General features: G+C 40.5%; 1 protein-coding gene across 5 annotated transcripts in view; it reads right to left on the bottom strand.

Annotated features, from left to right (window-relative positions):
- Positions 1 to 1,232: 1,232 nt before the first annotated feature.
- mbtps1 (membrane-bound transcription factor peptidase, site 1) overlaps positions 1,233 to 27,936 on the bottom strand; it is a 160,434-nt gene continuing 133,730 nt past the window's right edge. For all 5 annotated transcript variants that reach the window (XM_041191447.1, XM_041191449.1, XM_041191448.1 and 2 more), the window contains exons 18-23: positions 24,901 to 24,978; positions 17,769 to 17,909; positions 10,808 to 10,939; positions 9,715 to 9,841; positions 4,285 to 4,415; positions 1,233 to 2,029 (exon numbers count right to left, since the gene is read on the bottom strand). In XM_041191447.1, coding sequence (XP_041047381.1) covers positions 1,836 to 2,029; positions 4,285 to 4,415; positions 9,715 to 9,841; positions 10,808 to 10,939; positions 17,769 to 17,909; positions 24,901 to 24,978 — 803 coding nt within the window. In that variant the 3' untranslated portion in view covers positions 1,233 to 1,835. The remainder of the gene's footprint in view (positions 2,030 to 4,284; positions 4,416 to 9,714; positions 9,842 to 10,807; positions 10,940 to 17,768; positions 17,910 to 24,900; positions 24,979 to 27,936) is intronic.

Genomic DNA, 27,936 nt, shown 5'->3' with positions numbered 1-27,936 from the left:
TTCACATAATTAAACCTTTCAAGGTGCTTCACAGGAGCATTATTAAGCATTGAGCCACATCAGGAGATATTCGGTCGGATGACCAAAAGCTTGGTAAGAGAGGTAGGTTTCAAGCAGTGTCTTTAAAGAGGAAGGAGAAGTAGATGGGCAGGGAGGAATTCAAGCTCTTGGGGCCCAGACAACTGAAGGCACGGCCACCAGTGCTGCAGCAATCAAAATTGGGGACTCCCAAGAGGCCAAAGTTAGAGGAATGCAGGTATCTCAGAGGGTTTTGGGACTGGAGGAGATTACAGAGATAGGGAGTGGTGGGGCCAAAACAGGAATTTGAAAACAAGGATGGGAATTTTATAATCAAGGCGTTATTTGACTGAGAGCTAATGTAAGCCAACAAGCATAGGATAGGATAGCAGATGGTCACTTGCTCTGCTCTTTCCCTCTTTTTTCTAAATTCATTCATGGGATGTGGGCATCGCTGGCTAGGCAAGCATTTATTGGCCATCATTTATTGTCCTTGTTAAGAGTCAACCACATTGATGTGGGTCTGAAGTCACGTGTAGGCCAGAGCAGGTAAGGATGGCAGATTGGACCAGATGGGATTTTACAACAATTTACAATGGTTTTATTGAACTCACATTCCACCAACTGCTGTAGAATTCAAACCCGGGTCCCCAGAGCATTACCCTGGGTCTCTGAATTACTAGTCCAGTGACATTACCATTATACCACTGCCTCCCCTTTCTATTTATTTTCTGTCCTGTCACCATATTAAACATTACTGCTTTTAGCAGATTTGAATTATGTGATTGAAGAAAAAGGTAAAACATCTCAAGTCCCTAACACTGTTCCCTGACTTGCACTGCAAGACGATGCAGGGGTAACAGTATTAAGGATGTACATGAGTAGTTAGGATTTTGACTTATGTTGGATCAACTAACTAATGACTCAAGCCACCACGTGCATGAGATTAAATGACAGTTCAACATCAGAAAATCCATTAAAACAAGACTACCTGCATTCCGCAAGAACAGGTAAAAGCCCTGGTTGGATAATCAAAGGATGGTGACTGACCAAACTGCCAGGATAAGTTGCTGAACTCATTTTGAAATGAGTTTTTGAATTCCCAACTATCACATGAGCACACTTACCTGTGTTAAGATGCAACCTACTTGGTCCAATTTCCTTTCTGCATTCAGAATGGTCAAAAATCAAATCAACTTTCCAGAACAAGTGTCTACTTGCAGAGCTGTAAATTTATTCCACCGATAATGGGGAAAATAGGTTGCAAACTGCCATCTTAAATATTTACAGTGAATTATAGCAGTTTCCATTTTATAAAAATAAGTCAATTCAAGCACAGAGCGCCTTGGTACAGTTATAACCAATTATTCTTGCCAGGTGCCATTGTCCACATTATCTGAATCAGTAATTCATTCTCTTAAGCATGGTAAGGCTGCAGATTCATGTTACAAAATACATTTCTCACCAATAAATGCCCTTGTAACAAGTATTCTACATGATGACAATAAAATAAAACCAAGAACTGAAGCAAGATGTCCCAATGTCTGTACTGACTGATTTGCTTAGAACAATTTTGTTCCCAGGGGAATATAAATATAAAGCAACCAAACACAATGTCTTTGGTAGTTATGGTTGCCATTTAAAAAGGTCTCCTCAACTCAGCTAAAACCACATTGCCTTTAAATGTGTCAAAAACATCAGCAAGCCCATGAAGTGTCTTTACTGGATATTTTTACAACACTCATTTGGAGCAGCCAACAGCACAATTCCCTGTCCACAGTGGATGTATCTTGATTAGTCGTTGTTCACTGGCCCAATCATACAGAGGGTGTCTTTGGCGGATGCACCTGCTGAAGCAGTAGAGGACGTTTGACCCGTGGCTTCCGTCTCTTTGGCTTGCTCTTGGACTTTATCTGTACCACAAAGAACGCCAGCACCACCATAGCACCAAGGAAAGCAAAAACTGGAATTGTCTGCCCCACGTCTTGGTTATATCGACCAGGCATTATACCTTAAAAGCAAACAAATCACAATTAATGCCACAGTACTCAACCTCAATCTTTGAGCTAAAAGTAGAAGGATGACAAATAAATGTGGATTGGCCCTTAAGCTAATGAAAAGACTTAGCCCACTAAAACAAGGAGTCACTTTCTGTCAGCCAGCTAATACATGCAAGACCAGGAAATAGTTGAGCTTTGGCAGCTCTTTGCAGAGGAAGCAGTTCCTGCTTCTAAAGGTCCAGAATGCAGGACTAAGACAAGAAATGAGTAGATAGTATCTTCTAAATTATGTGGCCACACTGCTGACTAAAGCACCATCTTAAAGAGGACAAATGATTTACATCTCTAAAATGCAACTTCTCTTTCTTCCCTCAAAAGATCTTCCTAAAATTGGAAGCATCATTACATTAGCAGTGAAAGGTAAACTGCAGCCAATTATATTGCTGGAAATGTTCAATAAACTGGTGAGAGATATCCAGGCCAGCAGCGACTTGTAATGAAGTTACAGCATAACGGATCCAATAGCCACTTATTGACAGTTTGTTAACGAACTGTGAAGTACATTTAGCTCAGTTATTCAATAGTTTAGGCTGATTCCTCAAATAAAAGGCCTGCAATAAAGTTGAGCTAGTTTTAATAATCCCTGAATTTTGGACAATAAAGATGAATTCGGTCCTGATTCAACATCTTTTGGAACAGGTGGGCAGCCTGGATGAACAACAAAGCTCTATCTGGTTATCTGGAATTTACAAGGGCTGATCATATGCTAGTTCTGAGGTTTAGAGACAGATTTTCCCCGTTTGGTCACAAACCTGACATCAGCCTCAATTCCCGGTCAGGGACTCCGTAGTGGCCATGGCAGGACATTGGTTGTGATTTTCCCAGAGCTGGCTAATTAAAAAGCAGCCTCTGGAAGACAAGTCCAACTAAGGACAGTAGGTGGACCTGCGATGACAATAGACCAGCAGCCCCACTGGGCATGGTGGGCACTGCTGAGGTAGACGAACACGAGAGCACTCCAACCTAGAGGTGCCGTTGATTGCCAGCAGAGAAGTCAACAAATAAAGGGGCCCAAAGCCAGTAGGACCATCGGGTGGAGTAGAAATCCTTCCTCAGGAATAGTGACTGATGAGGATCTTTGATCTCTGTGGTTCCGTCACTGGGGTATGGAGGTTATAGCTCCTATGGCCATCCAGCTTGCCTCTGGGAGGCTGTCTCAAATGAACTAGTGGCCTCCCCACAGAGGAGGGGGCTGCTCCAACAGTGGGAAAGTATCAGTGCCATCACAAAATGGCCCATGCCAGGCCTTAACTGCATGAATTGGCTGACCGCTTCATGGAGACATGCAGCACACAGTGGAATTTGGATAAGATAATTATCTAGAAACAGGTTTGTGAAGGTAATGTAACAATAAACAAAATTAAAAGTCCTGGTATATTAGAGCAAACAGGAGAGCTTTATACTGGTAGTTTCTTCCGTATAATGATATTGGATTCTCTCATCTTCAAAGTCCATGGTCACAAGCCAATCTTCCTAGCCCAAGCTACATTGGTGCAACATTAAACATTATTTTGAAATGTAAGACATTAAACTGAACAAGTGTACTTATCTAATTAGTTGCATCAATTCAGCTGTCTTGTTTTTGTTATACACCAGGTTATTGAAACATTGAACCTATTTCTCAAAGGGGCTATTTGGGGTTTTCATAATTTTACATCTTGGATTGTCTTCAATTATTCTAGCAACAACCACTTGCAGTAAATGAGGTCTGTGATTCAAGAAATCATTCTTCTTGTAACTAGTTCACTCTAAAGATTCCCTTTGTTAAAGTAATCTTTAAGCAAGCAAATGCAACAAAATCAGAGAACGCTTTTTTTTAAGATTCACAACATTATTTTACTTATTTAGTTTTCCTCATCCTTTTCCAATCTTACAAACCCTTTAACATCACTCACAAATAAAGTCACCAGGAATAAAGAGCTTCCATTATGAACTTTAACAGCTATATAAAGGCATTATTAATTGCAGTCATGCAGTGTTTCACATCACAAAGTGCTTTGCAATGTTTTTGAATCGACCCTATAAATTTTTACAAGAAATAGAGTTATTTGTGCAAACATTCCCATTGTTCTTTCGCTTGTGAAGTAAAATGTTGGAATATATGGTTTTTGACAGTCTGGGCTGGGAGGGGTCACCAGCGTAATCACCCTGGTCTCTGTTCATTTCCCAAAGTTCAACAGATAAGTGCTGTGACACCAACACTCACCTCCAGGAATGTCCCAGGCTCCACTTTCACCTGGTGATAAAGGTCGCACCTGAGGGCGATTTTGCTTGAAATTTGGCAGAACCATTTTGTCTAGGTCAATGGACAACAACTTCTGGTGTTTCCAAAGGTTACTGAAAAGGAAAAACAATAAGAGATGTTTACTTATGGCATAGGCTTGTATTAACTCCAGAGGCTAAATTTACTTTATAAATCCTGCTCCTGTTATTTTAAGTAATATTCACAATTTGCAATTTGAATTACTTCATGTTAAAACTCAGATTGGAGATCAGCCGTTGTCGACAGGAGGGAAAGAGGCACAAAAAAGCAACTATCAGAAAATTCTTCGCTAAGCTAGGAAACAATTGAAATTTCTGACTGAAACATCTAGCCTTGATAAAAAGGTTCCTGTGTTTAACTTACAAAATCAAATTCTCTCTACACATTTCAATATTAAATCCAATATTAATTTTGTACTCTTGTGGCCAGTTTGAATAAGCATGAAAGAAGAAGTCTTGCTACAATTTAACAGGACTTTGGTAAGACCATAGCTAAAATACTATGTGTGGTTTTAGTCTCTCTATTTAAGGAAGGATATATTTGCATTGGAGGCAATACCACAAAGTTCACTAAATTGATTCCTTGTATGAGGGGGTTGGCCTCTAATGAAAGGCTGAGTAAATTGGGCCTGAGTTTAGAATGAGAGGGGATCTCAATGAAACGTAAAAGATTTTGAAAGGCTTGATAGGGTAGCTGTTGGCCTGCTGCAATGTTCCAGTGAAGCTCAACGCTAACTGGAGGAACAGCACCTCATCTTCCGACTAGGCACTTTACAGCCTTCTGGACTGAATATTGAGTTCAACAATTTTAGATCATGAACTCTCTCCTCCATCCCCACCCCCTTTCCGATCCCACCTTTTTTCCAATAATTTATATAGATTTTTCTTTTCCCACCTATTTTCATTATTTTTAAATGTATTTCCATCCATTGTTTTATCTCTACCTTTTAGCCTATTTCAATCCCTTCCCCCCCACCCCACCCCACTAGGGCTATCTGTCTCTTGCTTGTCCTGCTTTCTACCCTTAATGTCGCCTATTAGCACATTCCATAGCTAATATCACCACCGTCAACACCTCTTTGTCCTTTTGTCTATGACATCTTTTGGCTATCTCCATCTATCACTGACTCTCTATCTAGTTCTACTTGTCCCACCTCCTCTTAAACCAGCTTATATTTCACCTCTCTTCTATTTTTCCTAAGTTCTGTTGAAGAGTCATACGGACTCAAAACATTAACTGTGTTCCTCTCCGCAGATGCTGTCAGACCTGCTGAGTTTTTCCAGGTATTTCTATTTTTGTTTTACTTTCAGCTGTTGAGAGATTGTTATAGATTCCCCAACCAGCAGAAACACAGGAGCACAGTCTCAGGATAAGGGTCAGATAATTCAGGATTGAGAAATTACTTCAAAGGGTTGTGCATCTTTGGAATTCTCTACCTCAGAGGGTTGCAGGTGCTCCATCATTGAATACATTTAAGGCTGGGAGGGAGAGATTTTTGGTGCCTCAGTGACGCAAGGGATATGGGAAGGAAGGAAAGTGAAATTGAAGCCTCAGATCAGCTATGGTCGTATTGAATGGCAAAACAGTCTTGACGGACTATATGGTTGATTCCTGCTCCTGTTTCGTGTTCTTGAACGTTCATATGCAAGGGTGATCCAATCACATTTTCAATGGCCACAAGTTGATTACAATAAAATTATAGATTTTTTAATAAGAGACAAGTGATCCTTCTAGATAGCTCTACATTTTAAAAATAGATTCTGATTGCTGATGAATGGCAGTAAACAATATATAACTTGAGTGCATCTCCAGTGGAGGAGAGGGCATAGTTAGCTTAGTGGTTTACCTCACCTCTTTCAAACACTAATGCATGCTATATTGCCAGCTGGGAGGGGGGACAAAAACATCTTTGATTGCTGCAACCAACAGAGGTGAACATTGGAGAAGTTGAGACTGGGAGTGGAGTCTTGGCATCTTGCTCAATCACGCAGATATTATCTAATTGTTGATCTTTGCCATATGGATCATGGTCCTCCCATAATGGAATATTTTAGCTGCTGTAATTTGAAGTGCCTATGTTCCTTCAAATATTTGACAACACAGGACCTTGCACAGTATGGATCTTCTAGGTCAGCCACTAAATTTACATTTTCGACATCGCCTTCTAAGTACAGTTCAAAAAAATAATCAATTTTCCATGCATTGTAGGCCTTCTCTCTTAGAGCAAACTGAATGGCTAATAATTGCAAACATGTTTTGTCAGCTACTCTTCAACTGCCCACCTTAGATCCAAGATTTGGATCAACCAATTTTCAGTACAATACAGGCACATAATAAATCTAATAATGCAACTTTGCTGGCTAAGAGTTCATACATTAGTATGGAAAAGCAGGCATGCCTTACTGACTTTATAAAAAGGCAAAATACTCAGCATGTATTTTCCTCAGGAAGCCATTGAGCAATGCTGATGTTGAAAAATATCTGAAAATCCTATTTACAAATAGCTTTTGAAAAAATGTTAACCTTGTATTAAACATCGACAGACTAGAGGAGACAATTATAAAATTAGTGTCTCTATTGAAGGAATTTCCCCTCCATTATAAACATGGAATGGTCTCCCAAAGGTCATTGAGTCAAACAGTCAAGAACAGATGAAAGAACAAATGAGTTACAAAAGAGAGTGATCGTGTGGAGCAATTTGCAAACTTTTCAACCTTTCTATCCTCCAACAGCTGTTTAAAGCTCCACTGCAATTTTACCAAAAGAGCCAAAATAAATAGTCACTCACTGCCTGCTCAATTAGGTAATGTTCCCCCACTTTCCCGAATACCAGTGATGTATTGGTTTCACTTACACAAGCCAGGATAGTGTATCTTGGAGGGATGCAAAAAACTATAAGTTTTTTTAAAAATACATAGTAGCTAGTTCACCCTCCCCAAGGTCAAAGTTGTCTTCCATATTTTCAGAAATATCCAGATGAACTCCATTGTTGAGTATAAAGATAATTTTGCTATTGATACAAATGAGTCAGGGGGATTTTGGGCAGTCAGGCCTGTGGTGATCACATTAACCAAGGAGCATCATGCAAATCTTAGCAGGGATATATACGGTGACAAAGGCATAGATGAGAGCTTCAACAGCACATGGCCTGAGGCAGGGACAGAGGCAGACAAAGTTAGGGAGTTGGAAGTAAACTGTTCCATTAGTATGGAAAAGCAGGCATACCTTACTGACTTTATACAAAGGCAAAATAATCAGCATCAGTTTTCCTAAGGAAGCCTTTGAGCAATGCTGATGTTGAAAAAATCCAAAAATCCTATTTACAAATAGCTTTTGAAACAATGTTAACCTTGTATTAAACATCAACATGACTAGAGGATGCAATTATAAAATTAGTGTCTCCATTGAAGGAATTTCCCCTCCATTATAAACATGGAATGATCTCCCAGAGGTCATTGAGTCAAACAGTCAAGATCAGATGAAAGAACAAATGAGTTACAAAACCATTTGTGATGAACAGGGTATAGAATTAGAAACTCACTCTTGGCCAAATGAGATGCTAAAGTTGTGACATATTTAGTTCAGCCTGAGCTGATGATTGGGGAGGGGGATGAAATTGGCAGCATGGGTAAAGAATATGTGGTGGATTTCAAAGATGACGTCTTTCAGCACTCCAATATTTGACTGGAAGGAATTGTTGCTCATCCAGTATAGAATATTGGACACAAAACAAAAACAGAATTACCTGGAAAAACTCAGCAGGTCTGGCAGCATCAGCTGAGAAGAAAAGAGTTGACGTTTCGAGTCCTCATGACCCTTCGACAGAACTTGAGTTCGAGTCCAAGAAAGAGTTGAAACGTCAACTCTTTTCTTCGCCGCTGATGCTGCCAGACCTGCTGAGTTTTCCAGGTAATTCTGTTTGTGTTTTGGATTTCCAGCATCCGCAGTTCTTTTGTTTTTATCAGAATATTGGACAAGCTGTTTGTCAACAAAGGCAGTGGAGGAGTCAAGAGAGACGGTGGAGAGGTAGCTCTAAGAAGTCATCAGGACACATGTGGGATTGACAAATGGCTATGTGGATTAGAAAGAGAGTGAGTAAACCAGGACACATATAGGATTGACAAATGACTATGTGGATGAGACAGAGAGGGAGTTCCCTGGGGGGAACGTGAGGTAACAGTGTGGGAAACCACTGAAAGGCATGCTGTAGATACCTTTGCAAAGCTAAGTGTGGAACCAAGCAGAGGAAGTTTCGCTGAGCTGAACAATAGAGGAAAGGCTTTGGAGGATAATCGTGCAGCTAAGGACTGTCCAAGGTTGCAGAGAGGTTGAGGGGGGGGAAGAACACAATCAACAGATGATGTAATTTGTGACTTGGTTAAAGCTGTTGTCGGTGTTGTGGATGGAAACCAGTTTGGAAAGCCCAGATTTAGGTCTCTGTATGTAACATCAATACCAACTCTGTTACTACAGGGTCTTAACGTTGAGAAGTCAATTTCTCCCAGTGGTTATAAAATAAAAACTAACCTCTGGCTTGTGCCAGTATCTACATCCCTCTGCCTTGAACATCCGTAGTCCCAGCTGCTTCCTCAGGCATATCCTTTCAGTTTGGAAACCTGGTGATCTGTTCAATTCCAAGTTAACTTCTTTTCATCAAATTTGATATGGTGCCAAGACTTCTTTGCCACTTCCAGAGCAACATCTGGTTCCAACCCTACATCTACACTTTTCTTGCCTTAATGCTGTAATTTTCCATATTACTGGTTATACTGCCTCCTCAAATGGCAACCTATCCAGACCACCGCGCTATGTGTACTCCCCACCACAAAGTCACACACTGTCATTTACCGTTTCTTGCTAAATTCCACTTGCTTCTCTTGTCAGAGAAGGCCCTCAACTCTTATCTCTCTCTCTATTTCTCAGCTTCATGTCCCCTCACACATGCTTTGGCACTCATTCCGCACTTCTCCTAACCCACCAAAACTACCTGTTTTGCTTTATCACACCCGCCTTCTGGAAGGATTCCTACAAAACTCTCTTTGACCAATTTCCCACAGCCTTTGTAAACCTCTTCTTTAGGACTTTGCCCACCTGCTTAACTCTTATTTCCCTTTCTCTTCTGTTTTTGCTTTCTGACTTCATGTATTTTCTGCATATCAGAAAATTCCATATTTTTCTTCTCCCTGCTCTGTGAGCTGCTGAGACACTATCTTTTAAATAAGTACCATAAAAACGAAGGTTACTGTTGAAATCAATTTAAGTACTTAAGACATTTTTTTATTTGCTAATTTTTTGTTGAGTCACTACTTTATGATTTATACAAATGTGAATTGATATGAACCAAGATGTAAGTATCTGTTGTCACACACGAACCTTGGTGCCGTCTCATTTAGAGGTTGTGGTTTGGCCCAGGATAGGCGAGGGCATGCTGGCAGAGGACGAGGTTTGGGGTCCGCAAGGTGCGGTTCAAGAACCTTGGAAAATCGATATAAGTGGTTGCCTAAAAGTTTAAACAAAAATCAGAATTGAATGCTATTCAACATGGACTTTGGAATAAAACTTTAAATATTTGGTGGTGTTCATAAATTTATCTCTATAAAATAACTTAAACATACAAGTTATGTAAAAGAAATAGCACCAACTTATATGCATGTATACAAATGAAAGTACAGTACCTCATTTTATGACCTGGAAAAACTCAGCAGGTCTGGCAGCATCGGCGGAGAAGAAAAGAGTTGACGTTTCGAGTCGAAGGGTCATGAGGACTCGAAACGTCAACTCTTTTCTTCTCCGCCGATGCTGCCAGACCAGCTGAATTTTTCCAGGTAATTCTGTTTTTGTTTTGGATTTCCAGCATCCGCAGTTTTTTTGTTTTTACCTCATTTTATGAGTTCATTGTTCAGCTTTTCAAAGAACAATTTATGCCTGAAGCAGCAGGGGGAGATGGAGCATTTTACAGGACTAAATTCTGTTGAACAATTTTATCAAATGTAAATCTTTACAATGGCAGCCAATGGTGTTAATTCAATTAGTCAGCAGGAGTCTGTCACTGATAAAAGTCTGTATCATTAATCGAAGTTCAGTAATCAAAAATTTAATGAGTTTTGCATTTATGTAGTGCTGACATAAACAGTGAGACAGGAATAAGATACTGCAATTTCTGACGTCATATACACACCAAAAGTCATAAAATTCCACATTTAGAAAACATCAAGTTATTAAATGTTGTAGTGAATACTGCAGTCCTGATCTAAAACTTCTCACTTTCATAACATTTCAGTTTTACATTTAAGGACATCAATAATTGAAGAGGTCCATAGTAATATATGGACACATCCCAGAATAAGGAAAACAATCAGAGAAAGGGTGCATCACATGTTTGCAGATGGAACACTGAACTGACATTACGACAGAACATCTCCACAGTCGAGTTTTACTCGAGTCATGAGTTTACAAATTGCCTTACCTTCCATCCTCTCTGGTAGTGGGTGGTCTGTTCCAGGAGGAGGTTGCTGCCTATTTTCAGAGTGGCTTAGGCTTGGGGGCATCACACCATATGAGGTGTACTGAAGGAGAGCATCAAGCAACCAGAAGCAATCTGGGGATAAAGGATAAGTGTGCAGTCAGTTCTTCAAACCAAACAAATTCCAAAACTTTACATTCAGGTGACAAGAATTCAGAAAATCCACAAAGAAAATAAAATGTTACAGAGCAGACCCATTAAAAAGATCCTCTTGTATCAGAACTTCCCATGCGCTAACCTGTAGCAAAATCTCTCTTCATAAACAGTAACGTTGTATTCCAGACTATTTAAAGTTGGCAGCAAACCATGCTACACAGCAAAAGGATTTTAAACTCTCAGCAACGATCTTGGGATTGGCCATTTAGGACTGAGATGAGGAGAAATTTCTTCAAGCACACAGGCCTGTGAATCTTTGGAATTCTCTGCCCCAGAGGGCTGTGGATGTTCAATCATTGGTTATTTTTAAGCAGAGTGTGTCAGATTTTTGCATACATGCAACCAAGTGATATGGGGATGGCAGGGGAAGGGGAGTGGAGGTGTGGCTAAGGGAGAAGATAAACCTTAGTCTTACTGAATGGCTGAGCAGGGCTCGAGGATCCGAAAGGCATCCTCCTGCTCTTACTGCTTAAATCAAGTTCTTGTACATTAAGTCCTCACTTAAAGTTGTGGTTGCATTCCTGAAAATTGCAACTTTAAGTGTATCATGGGCTCCCATAAGAATCAATGTTTAAGGCGGAGTTTAGTTCTTTTGGACATATCTTGTCCAGAAAAACCAACGTACAAGTTGAAATACTGCACCATGCATGGGTATTGCATTGGTATTGTGCATTGCCAGCTGAAATAACTTGCAAAATAAAATACATCACTAAATATAAAAGAAATACAATATACAGTACAATTAAATTGCTTAAAACAGGATTGTCCAATCTTTTTGTTTGAGGGACCTGATTTCAAATTTTTTTCCTCACTCCAGGGGCCGATGAACAAATTTTGGCAAGATAAGGTTTGGCATAACATTAAACATGAATCAATGTCTAAGCAATAAATTGATCATTTTAAAAAAGATTAATTAATAAAAGTGACCATCAAGCAGCGAGCTAACCAATAAAACCTTCTTTGTCTTTTCACTCAAGAAGCAGAGCTGGAGAGACAGACTAGGCCCCAAATACAAGTCAGCAGGAAAGGGCAGGGGACTGCAGCTGAGCCAAGGTGTTTGGTTTAACGAACTCTGACCTCGTTTTTAACTCTGGTGGCACACACTGTGCTGGCCTCGGTGGAATTTATACGAAAGCGGGGGGCAGAAATGGATTATTTCAGCCTGGGTTTTCCTTCTCTCCTGGCCTGCTTTGTGGATAGATTTTTGGGGAGGGAGGAAGAGGAGGAGAAGGACTTCTGTATGTGTCCAGCTCACTTCCAGTCTCAGGGTTCTAGCTTTCACCCACCCACACACAGACTCACTCATGGAAGGCGAGAGCGCACGCAGTTAAAGGCAGAGGGCACATGCTGTGGGAAAAAAACAGATGCCACTCACCTTCATACTGCTTGCTGCTCCTCCAATCAGATTGTTTCTCCCGCGGATTTGCTGCTGATAGGCTCACCGTGAACGAATCAGCAAATACAGGAGAGACACAGCCTGGAGGATTGGAGGGGCAACTCCGCACAGATCCTTCATTAAACTTACCCGTATTTTGAACAGTGAGTCCATGGGCCAGATAGAGACTAGGTAGGCCGAACTGTGGTCCGCAAGCCATACACTTGACAAGCCTTGTTTAAAAAGATTACAGTACCCCCCTCAGTACAGTACTTTTAAATTGAACAGGCTCCATCTAGTGACAGAAGCTGGTCGTACGAACAAACTTACATACAAACTAGCAACAGAAGTAGGCCACTCGGCCCTTCAAACTTGCTCCGCCATTCAATAAGATCATGACTGATCTGACTGTAACCTCCCACCTACCACTTGTGTGTTCTGACCAAAAGGGTTTGTTGGGGGAATGCTTTGTAAGACTGTTTTAACTGTGTAATTTTAATCTTGTGTGTTTAAGGTTTTTTTCCTTCTTGTTAATAAATCTTTTAATTTTAAAATCCTGTAAGTGTTACTGGGATTCTGTGCTTCTGGGATCAGTAGTTATCTTCTCATTTTCAAAATATAAAAAAAAGTTACGATCATTAAGACAAGTTTCCATCTGGGATTTGGCTTGCTCAGCGAATAACATCAGCTGCGGTTATAACGCATAATCTATATATAGAGCAGTATCTGTGCTCGGTACTTAAAATCAAGTTTATTTATATCTCAAAATGTATGTATGCATTCATATGTCAGAGTAGGCTAATTAAATGTATCCATCCTGTTCTCTTTCAATACACACAATATAATTATATGTCAATATAAATCAATTTAGAACTGTAGTGGAATGAACAGATACAAGTATATATACTTTACAAAATAACTGCCTTTATTTGGATAAATATGGTTGTTTTTCAGGCTGGAGGGGAGTAGATAGTGGGTGGTGATGGAAATCACTGCTCTTTATGATATCCATTGATCATCTAGATTTGGGTACAATTTCAAAATCTGCCAATGGCATGAAACTTAGAAATGTAGGAAGCAATGAGGAGGATAGTAAGAGACTTCAGGAGGAGATAGCAGACCGGTGAAATGAGCAGGCATATAACAGATGATAGAGATATCTTTAAGTAGAAAAAATGAGAAGAGACAATATAAACTAAATGGTACAATTTTAAAGGGAGCATATTGACAGAAAGACCTGGGTGTGTATATGCACAAATCTTTGAAGGTGGCAGGAGAAGCTGTGAAGGCGGTTAAAAAAAAAACATACAAGATTTATTATCAGAGGCATAGAGAGTGCAAAAGCAAGGAAGTTTATGCTAAACTTTTATAAATTACTGATTAGGCTTCAGCTGAGTACTGTGATATCAAGACCTTGGAGAGTGTAGAGAGGTGATTTACTAGGATGGTATCAGGAATGAGGATAATAATGTGGAGAGACTGGAGAAGTTGGCATTCTTCTCTTTGGAGCAGAGAGGTTAAGAAGAGATTTATTAGAGGTGCTCAAAATTATGCAGGGAAATAAAGAGTAAACAAGTAGAGTCTATTCCAGTGACAGAGGGATTGGTAACCAGAGGGCATAGACACAGATTTGGGGTAATTGGCACAACAGCCAGAGGTGACATGTGGAGAAAATTTCTTTTTAAAAACAACCAACAAGTTGTTTAGATCTGGAGTCACTGCCTGAAAAAGTAGTGAATGCAGATTCAATAGTAACTTTCAAAAGGGATACTGATTGAAGGGGGAGATTTGCAGAGCTTTGGGGAAGAGTAGGGGTGTGGAACTAATTGGATTGCTCTTTCAAAGAGGCCAGAACAGCTGGAATGGGCCAAATGAATACAAGAACACAAGTAGCAGTAGCAGGCTATACAACCCCTTGAACCTACTCAGACATTCAATAAGATCATGGCAGATGTCTTACATCAACTGCACCTTGCCACTGTACCCCCATTTCCCTTAGTACCTAAATATCTATCGATCATAGCCTCAATGACTAAACATTCACAGAATTCCAAATATTGTATATACTCATGTAGAAGTTGAATTTTTGATACTTTTTTTTAGGCCAGAAGTCGTGGGGTCAAATTTTACATGAATAATGTTTTGAAGGATTGGCATACGTTCTTGATTTGGGCCCAAAGAAAAGACTATCACAAGGGAATAAAATAAAAACCAACAACATGAAAGAATTCATGTTAGTTCTTGAACATTTATTTATTTTATAACACTACAATCTATAAACATTTCATCCAACTTAGAATAAATATATACCAAATTGAATTATCTACAACACTTGAGGTTAAAATCCTTCTAAATCGCTCTGAACACCATCTGAATCACTGAACCATTCATCCCAATTGCCTGGTTGTATAACATCACATGGATCTTCCTCGTCCGCATCATCAATCAGTAGAACCAGTAATTCCAGCACCATAATTCTACAAGTAACTGCCCTTGGTACCAGTGAGCACATTTGATATTCCACACAAATTTCTTTTTGACAATACTGGGGCCAAGTTTATTCCATGCATCTATGGCCAACTGACACAATGTTAGTCGTGAGGGGGCTTGCTTACTTCTGCCCTTAGTATATGTGTTTTGCCTTCCAACTGAACCATGTCTTTTGGATACTGGTCTTGAGACCACACATCCAAGGGCTGAACAACACTTATAAAACCACCAGGGAATAACAGCCACATCAGTGTTGGTTGATCTCATGTCACGAACTACATCGTCAACAATATGGGATTAGAACATATTCCAGGTGGGCAAACGTTTTTCTCTATGCAGTCTCCTAATTTTAGCCCAGATGACCGACCCCTTATTTTGAGACTGTTCCCCATGCCCTGACCATCCAGGGTAAACATGCTCATGGCACCTACCATGCCAAGTTAAGAATTTCAAACATTTCAGTGAGTTCACCTCATTCTTCTGAATTCAGGAATATAGGCTCATTCTACACAATGGACTCCTTCTGAGCTGTATTATTCTATGATCCTACTTATATTTAAAAAATCAGATTTTGATATAGATGCAGTTTACATAGAGAAATAAAATTATAAGCACATGAAAATTTACAATTCCTGTATAAATTCAGGGTAATATGCAGTGTTCACTTAGATTACATTTAATATCTGATTTATTGAAGTGATTATGACTGACTGGCTGCCAAGGTGGGGTGTATATGGGTGCAAACAAGCTGTTAGTGGGGTTAGTCTTGGTCTCATCTTCCAGCACTTACACCAATGAACAGCAACAATTAATCATAATTAAAAGTAATTCCGAAATAATTTAATACACCAAAAGCTTCAATAAATGAATTGCATTCAAATCAATGACATCAAACTATAATTAGCATATGGTTACCGTTTTTCCAGATCTTATTCTTCCTCATTTCAATATTCTAATATATACGACCTTCCCCTCTGTTGTCTGAATTGCTTTCTGCCCTGAATGTATAACACGGCTCGGTTAATTTTGCAATTAATAAAATTTCCCTTACATTTGTTCTCAAAAAGCTGCTTGCCTTTCTGATTTGCATTTTCTCTAATCTATTCTAATGCTCATCTGTTCAGCTCTGTATGCTTCCAGCTGCATCTAGATTTGTGATGTTTTCATGTCCCAGTCTACCAGACTGGCCAAGCTCCTAGATATCATTACACTAGTCAAATATTAAAAATGTCTAAAGAATGAGTATGCTGAATAGGGCATATTCCCAGGTTTGATTGGGTCAAAAATAGTGATCCTGTGGGCGGTTTTATGAAGTTTGCAACCTGCTGGGAGATGGTAGCCTAATCGTTCAACACTGACAAGAATAATGATTAAGTTAAAAAGGAGCAAAACTGGATCCTCCCTAGAACAAAGCTCAGTGGATGAATTTCTAACAGAAGGTAGCAATTTTGTGGGTATTTTTTTCTGAACTATTTAATTGTGTTTATTCATTTTGTTTCTTCCCAGTGTGCATCGGCAGTTAGGTGACAAACCAACATCGCTCAAACAGCTGGCAAATTAGATTTAGTGATTTCACTGGGTCCTTTTGTGGTTGCAGCTGCTGGTTGAATGCTGACTTATTCATATACTTTACTGCATCCAAGTGCCTGTGAAAACAGTGTGATCTTTATTCAAAAAAAATTGATGTGATTATTAAACTAATGACACATTTAAGCAGCAGTGTCATAGCATATTTATTGTAGTCAAACTTTCCAAGCCACTTCACGGCAGCATTAAATCTGACATTTGCAACAGTTAAAATAAATGGAATAAAAACTAACAAAGACTACCTAGTCAAGTGCATAAGATTGTTTTTTTAAGAAAAGCACAAAGCTAGAATTACAGGTTGCAAACCACAGCGTGGTTTGTTTAACAGTTGACTGCTTGTGATTTATCAAAGAAAGATTTCAGCCACTGATGATCAGTTTACACCTTATGGGTATTTTTCACATCCTGGAGATTGAGTTGCAACATCCTATGGATATGTGCTAAATGCAAGACTTAAAATTACACAAATGGAAGTCAGAAGTTTTCAAGTCAAATTTGTAGTACTCCCATAAAATTCAAATGAACCAGACACAAAATAACTTACGACTGGGGCTGATTACAAGCTGCATTGTAGTTGAGGAATTCAAATGGTTTACATTTATAGAACAATAAATACTGTGAATTATTGCAAAACATTAATTAACTGAAGTATTCAGGTAACATCAAACAATAGCAGAATTTCAGCTGTTGAATTTTAACTACAAGCTGTAATTACAAGCTTGTAATTAAATATTTTACCGAGTTGCCTGGATAATCTTGTTAGCTTTTGGTCCATTTGTTTTATCTGTTGTGAATGTTAACAGCCAAAATATTCCACACAGTTATAGCGACGTCTGCATAAGGCTAATAAAATCATCACAAGCAACAGTTAAACAACAGATTACAAGATAAAATAATTATCGGGTATTACTTTCTTTAACCCATTATCAGCCATTCACCACATTGTCCAAAAGGTGGGGCCAAATTAGGTCTGCAGATGACCACCATTGTTAAAGCCAAACACTAGCTGCAGATGGAGGTCAGCTTTGACTAAATACCATTTCAGAATACTGTACCTTGTCCAGTGGTACAAACGAGTCGAGCAAATGGAAACAGGCTTTGAACAAGCTAGGGGGACTCAACTAGCAAAAGATTAGTACTAGTAATTTGTCATCAGCTGCAATAACAGGAACACATTCAAGAGACACCACTTCAAAAGCATGTACACTTGACTGCATTTTTGACAGAAGAACTATGCAGATTTCTTCTACACTCCCAAGACTACAAGAATAAAAGTCAGACAAGTTTTTTTTTAACCTTTCTGTCTGTGGCTGTCATCCAGGCAATTGGAATCTCCATATAAGACAATCCGCCCACCACCATCAGATGGTGTCTGGTACAATCCAAGAATAGGAACGTTTTTAACGACAGTTGTCTCTTGTTTTAAAACTTCGAGCCCTGCAAGACACAAGGCCAAGATTTGAGATTTTGCTGGCTTCAAAGTGGCAAATTCTTTAAAAATGAGTGAAACAAAACCTGTACATTCCACTTAATATAAAAAAACTGGGTAGTGACAATAGCATGAACCAACTTACAACTAACTAGAAAACTATAAGTAAATTAAAATCAATTTCAAAATCAAGGAAAATGCCCAATGTAGTTTTTGGAGCAATTTTACTCTCTTCACCTGCTAGAAAATCAGAGAGGGAACAGTTATGCCAATCTACAGCAGAGAAACTGCAGAATTCTAATTCATTATAAATCCTAGAAATGTTAGTTCAACATTAGGATGTGATGGCATTAAAAAGGGTGCAGAAGAGATTTGTGAGAATGGTTCTAAGGATGAGGAACTTCGGTTACATTGAAAAATTGAAGTCGGGACTGTTCTCCTTGCAACAGAGACGGTGGAGAGGAGATCTGAAATTTTTGAGGAGTCGGAACAGAGTACATAGGGAGAAATTGTTCCAATTGATGGAAGGATCGAGAACCAAAAGATAATTGGAAAAAGAAGCAATGGTGATAGGAGGAAACACTTCCATGCAGGGAGTAGTTGAGAATGTAGTACCTGAGTGTTTGGCGAGGGACAGGTCATTTGAGGCTTTCAAAAGGTAATTGGATCATAATCTGAAAAAGGAAAAATTTGCAGGGCTATAGGGAAAAGGCAAGGGAGTGCACTGGATAAATTTCTCCATCAGAGGACCAGCACAGACACAATGGGCCAAATTACCTCCTTCTGTGCTATAACCATTCCAGGATTCTATTCTATGATTAGTTGGGAATTTACATCCATTATGTCTTGCAACACATAGGACAAGTATTAATCCTTACACTTTAAACAGCCCCTCTATATATTTGCAATCCATCTATAACACAGCTTTTGAGAATTACACAAAAGCAATGCAAGTAAAAGCAAAGCATCTTTCATACACATTCTACTTCAAAAATTGAGCAATAATAATGCATGTCTGATCGAGGGCCTCCTGTAATCTAACCACACAAGATAATAGACAAGGTGACTGAGCAAAAAGAAGTGAACTTTTAAACGTTAAATGTCTGAACAAAGGACCATTCACTTGCAACAAAATCCTACTGTGACAAGTCCTCCATTTGGTTTATTTTGGATATAATTTCTCTAGCATTGATTTACTGATTACATTTCCTGGCAAAGTGAAAGCAGAACAAGTAAGCAGTGCCTTAAGGGTAGTTGCTTTCATTTCAAGTTAATCTGACTCATTGTTAAACTGAGTGCCAGAATGGCTGGTTTGGGGCTTACTCAAATATCAATGAAAAAACAAGGTTTTTTCTTTGGGGCTCTTGACTTGCTGAACGCATGCATGTCCACATGTCCCTTCATAGTGCTGCTAAAAAATCCCACTTGAGAAATAATTACACAGTCATGAGAACCAAAATAAGCAGAGCTTAATCATTTATGCCAATCATAATGCACAGCAACAGCTTGGTTGCTTCTGTTGCATGGTTTGTTTGCTCCCTGGAAGCAGGAATGTATTAAACACATGATTCGTTTCAATCTCTTCCATCCTTTACAAGCTTAAGTTCATCTAAAACTCCACAATAAATACAATAACCCCTCCCCCACCACTCAAGGTCTCCTGCTTGGAGCCTGATACCTGCTGAAACAGAGAGTGTCATTTTGGTCAGCTCTGGGTTTTCATCCTTACTTCACATCTGGTAGTCAAGATTGCATTTTTTTCACCTCTGGAATATTATGCACTTGCGTGTCATAAAACCAAATGAACATATGAGTTAGGAGCAGTCTGCCATTCTTCCCCTCGAGGCTGCTCCGCCATTCAATAAGATCATGGCGGACCTGATTGTGGCCTCAACTCCACATTCCACTTACCCCCAATAATCTTGGACTCCCTTGTTAGTCAAAGATCTATCCACCTTTGCCTTAAAAATATTCACTGACCCTGCCTCCGCCTGTCTGGGGAAGAGAGTTTCAACGATTCATGACCCTCCGAAAAAATTTCTTCTCATCTCGGTCTTTTGAAGGCCTCCCCATTTTTAAACTGGGTCCTGTTACAGGCTAAGATGGGAGGGGTGTGCAGTTAATTCTAGCCCCACTTCTCCACAAATCATAACAATAGTTTAAATGTTTAATTCACCACGGAACTGGCCAACTGTTTATCGTTGGTATTGTTATTCCAGCATAAAAAGACTCTAATGAAGCTTCTTTCAGTAAACACAAAAAAGAGAGTTATTTTAAAACAAACTACTTTAAAAGAAAGTTAATAAACTGGTTAACATATAAGTTGTAGTTTAGAAGTATAACAATTTTCCCCTTCTTAAAAAAAACAGATATTCTAACCACCATACACACAACACAAACACAAAACAGGACAAAACAATTTCCTGCAGAGGCTGGAGGATGAGAACATTTCTTTTTAAAAAGGATAAAATTAGATAAGATCTTGACGCTGTTGATCTAACAGAACTTTGGTCACAATAGGTTTGCAAGTTCCTTCAGGCAGATTTTTTGGTGAAAGTTTCCTTGATGACTCTTACTTTTCACAACTTTTCAGACTTTCAAAAAAAAACAGATAATTTATTCTGATGATTGTTTCTGAGGAAAGTTTAAAACAAACGTGGGGCAGAAAGAGGGAAAGAGAGTGTCTTTTCTTGCAATCTGCTTCTAAGGCATTAAATCTCAGTCATTAAAACTCTCAGACAGACTAAGATGTTCAGAGAATACTTCTCTTCGGCCAGGTGTTTTTCACTAATCAGCAAGAGTCTTTAGCCTGGCAGTTCTTTGTTACCTTAGATATACAAAATTTCCCTTCCCTTCTCAGGCGTTCCCCACTGGACATTTATCTTAAGCCGTGGTTTCTTGAAGAATGGAATATTCACAGCCCAAATTAATATTACAAACTTTAAAAAGTAACTCAGGAGGGACGATGTCCAAAATTCAATGTCCTTCAAATTTTCCAAAACCGGAATCCTCACGGTCCCCTAGTTCTAGTCTCTCCCACAAGGGGGAGCATCCTTTCAGCATTCACCCCATCAAGTTCCCTCAGGATCTCAAATGTTTCAATAAGATCACCTCTCATTCTTCTAAATGCCAATAGATACAGGCCCAAACTGTCCAGCCTTTCCTTATAAGATAACTCCCCACCATCCCAGGTCGAGTGAACCTTCTCTGAACTGCTTCTAACACATATATATCATTTCCTAAATAAGGAGACCAAAACTGCACACGGTACTGAAGCAAAAACAGAAAATGCTGGAAAAACTCAGGTCTAACAGCATCTGTGGTGAGAAAAACAGAGTTAACGTTTCGATTCCATATGACTTCTTCAGAGCTAAAGAGAAGTAAAAATGTGATAACATTTATACTATTTAAGGGGGGTGGAGCAGGTGAAGCTGGATAGAAGGCCAGCGATAGGTGAGTGCAAAGGAGAGATTGCTAATGATGTCTTGAACAAAAGGACAAAGGGGCATTACTGGTAGTGGTACAGGCTAAAGGAGGTGCTGTTTGGAGGTAAGAAAGCGTTTTTCCTCAGGCTTTACACTGAAATTATTAAATTACTGGGTCAGTTTTTGGTTATTGTATCTGAACCTTAGATATATCACTCAGAGGAACTGTCAGTGCACTCAATGTGATTTTTTTCAAAAACCAATCTGCAGCTGACAACTCGATATTTCCTATGATGCCCAGCTTTTCTGGGGCCCTTGACTGCCCAGCTGCTTCCCCTCTCCCCTGAATCCCTCAAAGGGAGAGCAGCAACTTATTGTGTGTCAGGGGTAATGTAACTCTCAGTTAACTGGCATTTTTGATTAACCGGCACCACTCATTCCCTGAGTGTACCAGATAAAGATTCTACTTAGCTGTAAATAACATGTTATCTCCACCACTGTTCCCTTCTGCTCTTGCCTTCTAGCCTTTCACTCCATGAAGTAGTCTAGACAGTGATTGTTGGCAGAGAAATGAAGTCAGACAAGGGACTAACAAAATCAATGTCTGGACATATTAATTTCCAGCAGGGGGCCAATGTTTATGGATCAGGAACAGGAAGGCACAATATTCAGGCCAAATGTCACACCCACTAGCTACTATCACAAAACACAGTAGCAATTGACAAAGAGGTCTCCCTGATCAGAATGACTCATAGTCACACCACAGAGTGCTCTTCCAACTGAACCATCAGATCCCTGAATGATGGTTAACATACCCCAAGCTGCCTGCTAGTAGTTTAATCAGAAAGTATGAACTAAGCCCAATTTTAGTCAAACACTTTATTAGTCCCAAGTCCCAATTATTTTTCATAACTAACAAGTAACAAAATCTGATAATAGAACAAACCAACAATTTACTCATGGAACACTTCTAGAACTAAATTCACTGGGGGCTAAATTCAATAGCCCCTAAAATAGGCGCAGGAATCACAATGCATAACTAACCCATGCCCATTGACTGCAGTGTAGGCAGCACATCTACTTTGCGCTGCCCGCTCATTTCAATGACTGCTGCATCCTGCCATGTTATTGATTGGTTTCATCCATCAGCTGGGGACAAAATCATAACTTGAAACACCAGCTAAGGATACCCTGCATTGCTTAAAACAAGACTGTACCTATAAAAGGACAGGCTATTGTGGCTGGAGCAGGTGCTGCCAGTCATGCATGAGGTGCTTTTGATTTGGGATACAGTGAAGAGGGGTACAACTTGATATAACACGGGTTCCAAGGTTTTTGGACATTGCACTGGAGACCTTGGTGGAGGAGGTGGGAAGTAATAGAGATGCGCTGAATCTGCAGAGGTCCAGGTGGTCCTCCAGACATATGCTTAGAAAGCAGTGGGAGCAGGTAGCTAGGGGGGAGATCAATGTTATGAGTCAGGCCCTGAGAACCTGGAAACAGGGTCACAACAAGTTAAAGGACCTTCCATGAATGAGCAAGGCCACTGAATGCAACTTCAAATCCCTCATCTTACAAACTAGCCTAATACACTGTTCAACTCACTACATCCTCATTCATCTACCCTATCTCTACCAATCAGAACTCAGGCCACCCATTTGTGTGCTTAGCACCACTGCAATGCTCACTCCCACATCTCACAGGCTGCACACACTGCTGTCTATTCAATAATGACAATCAAACAGATGGCATGACACTCAGACACATGTCCCTCTCTCTTGCAAGACAAGGTGGTGTCCAACCAAAGACGGGATTTAAGCATGCCTACGTGCCCTAACCTCCATGTAGGAGGGTGCTGGCCATTGCTGAGACCATATTTGATGCTATCAAACCTAATCCTTCCCCATTTCCACACACACACATTCAATTTAAAAGCTGCAGATGCTATAGCCATGCATCTCCTACTATTTCCCAATCCCCTCCCTGCACCACAACTTTAACATTTTGTGCCTTGACCAGGCAATGGAGAAACAGCAAGAGAGTGATAAAGGTCACGTACAATAAATTGATTTCACATTCACAGCCATCAACTCAGGTACTGACATTACATGTAATTTAAAGGATAGCACAGAAGCAGGATCTACATGCAGCAGGGTACCGGGCGCAAGGACAGCACAGGTGTCAACAAGTTGCAGGGCACTGCTGCAGGGGACAGAGGTGAGCAATTCGATGGAGAAGCCTGCAGAAGACAACAGATGAGTGTGCACAACAAAATACTTGATGCATGGGGAAGCCTGCCAGAAAGCCAGGGGTTAATGTCAAGGAGCACAGAGGAGACTGGCACCAACTTGACACAGGGCTTTGTGCTGAGCCAACCCTTTCCAGCATGGAAATGATGGCCAACTCTGTTTACACACTTACAGACCCAACAACAATGCACAATCTGATAGCCAATATCAGAGCTTTCAATGCAGCACAAGGAGCCATCCAAAATTGAGAGTTGCAATAGAAATTCAAACTGCTGTCACTGAACATGTATTAGTAGTGTGCAAAAGGACTTGCAAGGTGTCACAGCAGTGCAACAACATACAATTAAGATTCCTCAGACACTGCTCTGAACAACTGGCAATGGGTCCATGAAGCACAAACCTCCTGTTCTCTCTCAGGAAGACAGCATACTCCCAACATTGTCACTCCACCAGCGTCATTGCTGTTGCCTTGTAAACCAGCCAGCCCAGACTCTGCCACCCTTACCAATATGGCGTAGTCTGCAGTTGCATGTTTTAGGCCCAGAGCTGCTCAAGGCCAACTTCAAAGGCCATCTGCAGTCCCTTCCTCTGAAAGTCCACCAGTCATGCTGCAGCCAATGGTGTAACACTAAGCAGGACCATTGGACAGGCTGATTAAATGGAAGAGAGGTACCACAAGAATGCACAAGGGAGGTTACTGACTTTTGAATGCAACATGACATGATTTTGTTTATAAATTTGGTTTCAAGTGTTTATTTTATGGTGGCTTTTACTTCTGCATTGTGGCCAAGTAGACACTGATGGCCAGTGACAGAGGAAAGACAAAGGGTGGAACTTAGTTTGTGTGACAGGAGATTCCCATCCCACCCTCCCCCTCCAAATCAGGTGCAGAATTGTTGGGAGCCCCACATTACTCCTCTTCAGGAGGCCCAATGCTCTTTACGTGCAGCCAGGCACTTAAATGGACAGTGTCAGATCTCCCTTGTGATCAAGCCTCCTGTCGGCCAGAAGTCCTGCCCCTGACAGCTACCAGCCAGTGGCCGGCAGCTCTCCAGTACCTCAGCGCCACTGGGAGTGGTGGCTATGTTGGTAATGCAGACGACTTCAAACAGGTATCAGCACTGAATCTTCGGGGACAGGCAAGAGGGGAAGAATGTGGGTTGCAGGAAGGGGGCTGCCAGCAGGTGGGGAAGGGTGCAGGTTCGTATGCAACGGCAGGGTGTGGTTTAAAGGTCTCCTCGATGCCAGGTCTCTTGATTGGGTATCAGTGTCTGTCCACCCTGCAAGAAGAGAGTAAAGTACAGTTGCTAAATTATAGTTCCTACCTTGATCCTTTAGAGTTTGAGCAAGAACAAGACCATCCTCAGGAAATTTCGCAATACTGCTCCCTGAAGCATAGTACACTGAAAGGAAAGCAGAAGCATTTTGCTTTTATTTCAGAATATTTCTGTAAACCATACTGTGAATTTCCATATAAAGCAGCTTTTGGACTGAAAATAAAAATGCTCATCCTATACTAGGATATGCTGACAAATATAGGACAATATTTCAAGCACTAGCCTGAATGTTATGCTAAACATGTATCAAACCTGGGTTAGGCTGAGTGAGTACTGCGTGCAGTTCTGGTTGCCATATTATAAACAGGATCTGAGGCACTGGGGAAGGTGCAGAGAAGATTTACAAGGATTATACTTAAAATGCATGGGTATACATATCAGGAAAGGACTGACAGGTGGAGTCACTTTTGATAAAAGGCAGCTGAGGGGTGGCCAAATAGAGGTCTTGGCACAAGAGGAGGCCATTCAGCCCATCAAGTCCTTTGGAAGAGTCCAGTCAGTCCTACCACATCCACAGCAGCAACACCCACCCCCCCCACCCCACCTTTCCCTACAAATCTTTCTTCTCATAATATTCATCCAATTCCCTTTTGAACAACAATTTGAACGTGTTTCCATCACAATACCAGAGAGGGACCAAATTCCAAATCCTAACCATTTCTCGTGTACAAGTTTTTCCTCACTGCTGATTCTTTTGTCAATCAGCTTGAATGAAGTTAAATCTGAGTCACCTGATTATTGATTCTTCATCCATTGGAAGCAGTTTCTACTTATTCTATCTATCTAAACCCTTCATTATTTTATACGCCTCCATCAAATCTCCTCAGGGTTCTTGGCTCTGAAGAGAACAACCGCAGCTTCTCTGTAATCCCTCAGACCTGGAGCCATTCTAGTAAATCTCTTCTGAACCCCAAACAAAGCCTTCACGGCTTTGTCAGGCAATTACAGACAACTTGGTCATTCATATTATGCAATCATCTCTGCTTCTTTGAGCCTGGCCCTATGCAATATCTGGATAGCGACATGTAAAAGACTTGAACCTCAAGCACCGCTAGCAACAACCCCTATTTACAAACGAAAAAATCTTTTTGATTGGCACATGATTCCTGGTTTCAGTTCCAAATTGAAACATGGCAAACCTTTCAGTAAATTAGCACCACCCATTCACCTGCAATAATATGCTATTTCTATCCACAAAAATGGGCTTTGTTGAAAGAAAAATTACACTTTACATTGAGTGATAAATATTTTTTCATTTTAAATTTAAATTAACCACACTCACTAAAGCCCAGCATGGAGCATATAATAGGAGAACACAATGCTGCAGATGTTGGAAATCTGAAATATAAACAGAAAATAGAGGAAATACTCAGCAGGTCAGGCAGCATCTGTGGAGAGTTACACAGAGTCAATGTGTCAGGTTCACTATCTGCATTAGTTTTTATGAAGGGTCACTGACCTCAATTGCCCTCTGCACAGATGCCGCCAGCTGTGCTGAGCATTTCCAACACTTACTGTTTCTTTTGGAGCAAAAATAATTTCTTTTGCTAGCCCCCCCCAAAAAGCAATCAATCAGGCTTCTTGTGAGGTTCTCAATCTCCTTCAGCAAGAAACCCAGTAGCAATTGTCTCAGATCTGGTTTGGCACAACATTAACATGAATTTCAAAGGTATAGAGAAAACAAACAACTTGCTGAGCAAAAAAAAAAGCCAAAGCAATAAATTGATAACTTTTAAAAATGAGCATTTAATAAAAATGACCATTAAAAGTGCCAAGCAGCACAGCTAACTAATAAAACCTTTTTTTGCCTTTTCACTTAAGAAACAGAGCTAGAGGGAGACAGACTACAAGCCCCAAGTCCTGGTCACTAGGGAACAGGAGGGGACCAGGGCCGAGCTAAGAGGTTGGGTTTAACTAACACCGGCCTTGCTTTTGCCACAGGTAGCGCACATTCCACAGACACCATCGCCTCAAAAGAAGAGGTTGGGAAGCCAGGGAAGGGGCCACACGATTAAGAGAGGTTGGGTCGGTAACAGCCAGGGCCACACTATCGAGAGGTCAGAAGGAGCCTTCTAGGGATAAACTAATTGTAGAGGTACTTGGCCCTTACCTTACCTTGTGTTCAGCTTCCCCCAGCCATGTCTGAAGAGCACCCAACAATGCCCAACAGAAACAGAATAGTCCACAAGGTAAGCAAGAGGGACTGGGGAATCTGGCACATTCTATTCAGCCAGATTGCTGTTATTCAGAACAGCAGCAAATATTGGCTCAGTAGCCTGTCAATCAGGATTGTCTACACATCTGATTGGCTGCTTTGGACACTCAAAACAACCAATCTGGCAGAGAGACCATCCCATGTGATAGGCTACTCAGCCAATGAGCCCGGCTCCAACCCCGCCGAGAGTACTGGCCCCCATGCTTCGTAACCTTATGTACCCCCCTCTCCAGCCCTTAATGGAATGTTTCCTCTTTTGGGGAACTGCATACTTAAAACCACCAATATTAGATAGTCACCATGAAATTCAACAGAGAATTCAGAAAGAATTTCTTTATCCAAAGAGTGATAAGAACGTGGAACTTGCTACCACAGGGAGTGGTTGAAGGGCATAGTGTAGATGCATTTAAGTGGGGGGACTAGACAAACATGAGGGAGAGGGGAAGGGAAGGTTACAATGGTAGACATAAAGTTGTAAGATGTAAATGGTAGGAGGAAAGATGGGAGCAGGCTCAAATGTGGCGAAAAATTGCCAACATGCACTCGTTGGGCCAAATGGCCTGTTTGTGTCGTAATCCTATGATTGGAAATTTTTCATACAATGACATGGTTTTCTGCACTGAAGGTGCATGTCCATGAATTTACAGTCTTACATCATCACCAGCAGTAACCTCTGAACATTAAGGCATGTATCTCACTGGCCCAACATTGTTGTGACCACATGGTTAGCATCAAATCAACATTCACACTTTCAAATACAGAGAACACAATGGGAAAAATTAAATTTTGATTTTTTTGGGCATTGGGGT

This window comes from Carcharodon carcharias, chromosome 7, assembly GCF_017639515.1.
Source record: "Carcharodon carcharias isolate sCarCar2 chromosome 7, sCarCar2.pri, whole genome shotgun sequence".
NCBI classification, from domain to species: Eukaryota; Metazoa; Chordata; class Chondrichthyes; order Lamniformes; family Lamnidae; genus Carcharodon; species Carcharodon carcharias.
The sequence above is the reverse complement of the archived record's forward strand: the minus strand, read 5'-3'. Positions and strand labels throughout refer to the sequence as shown.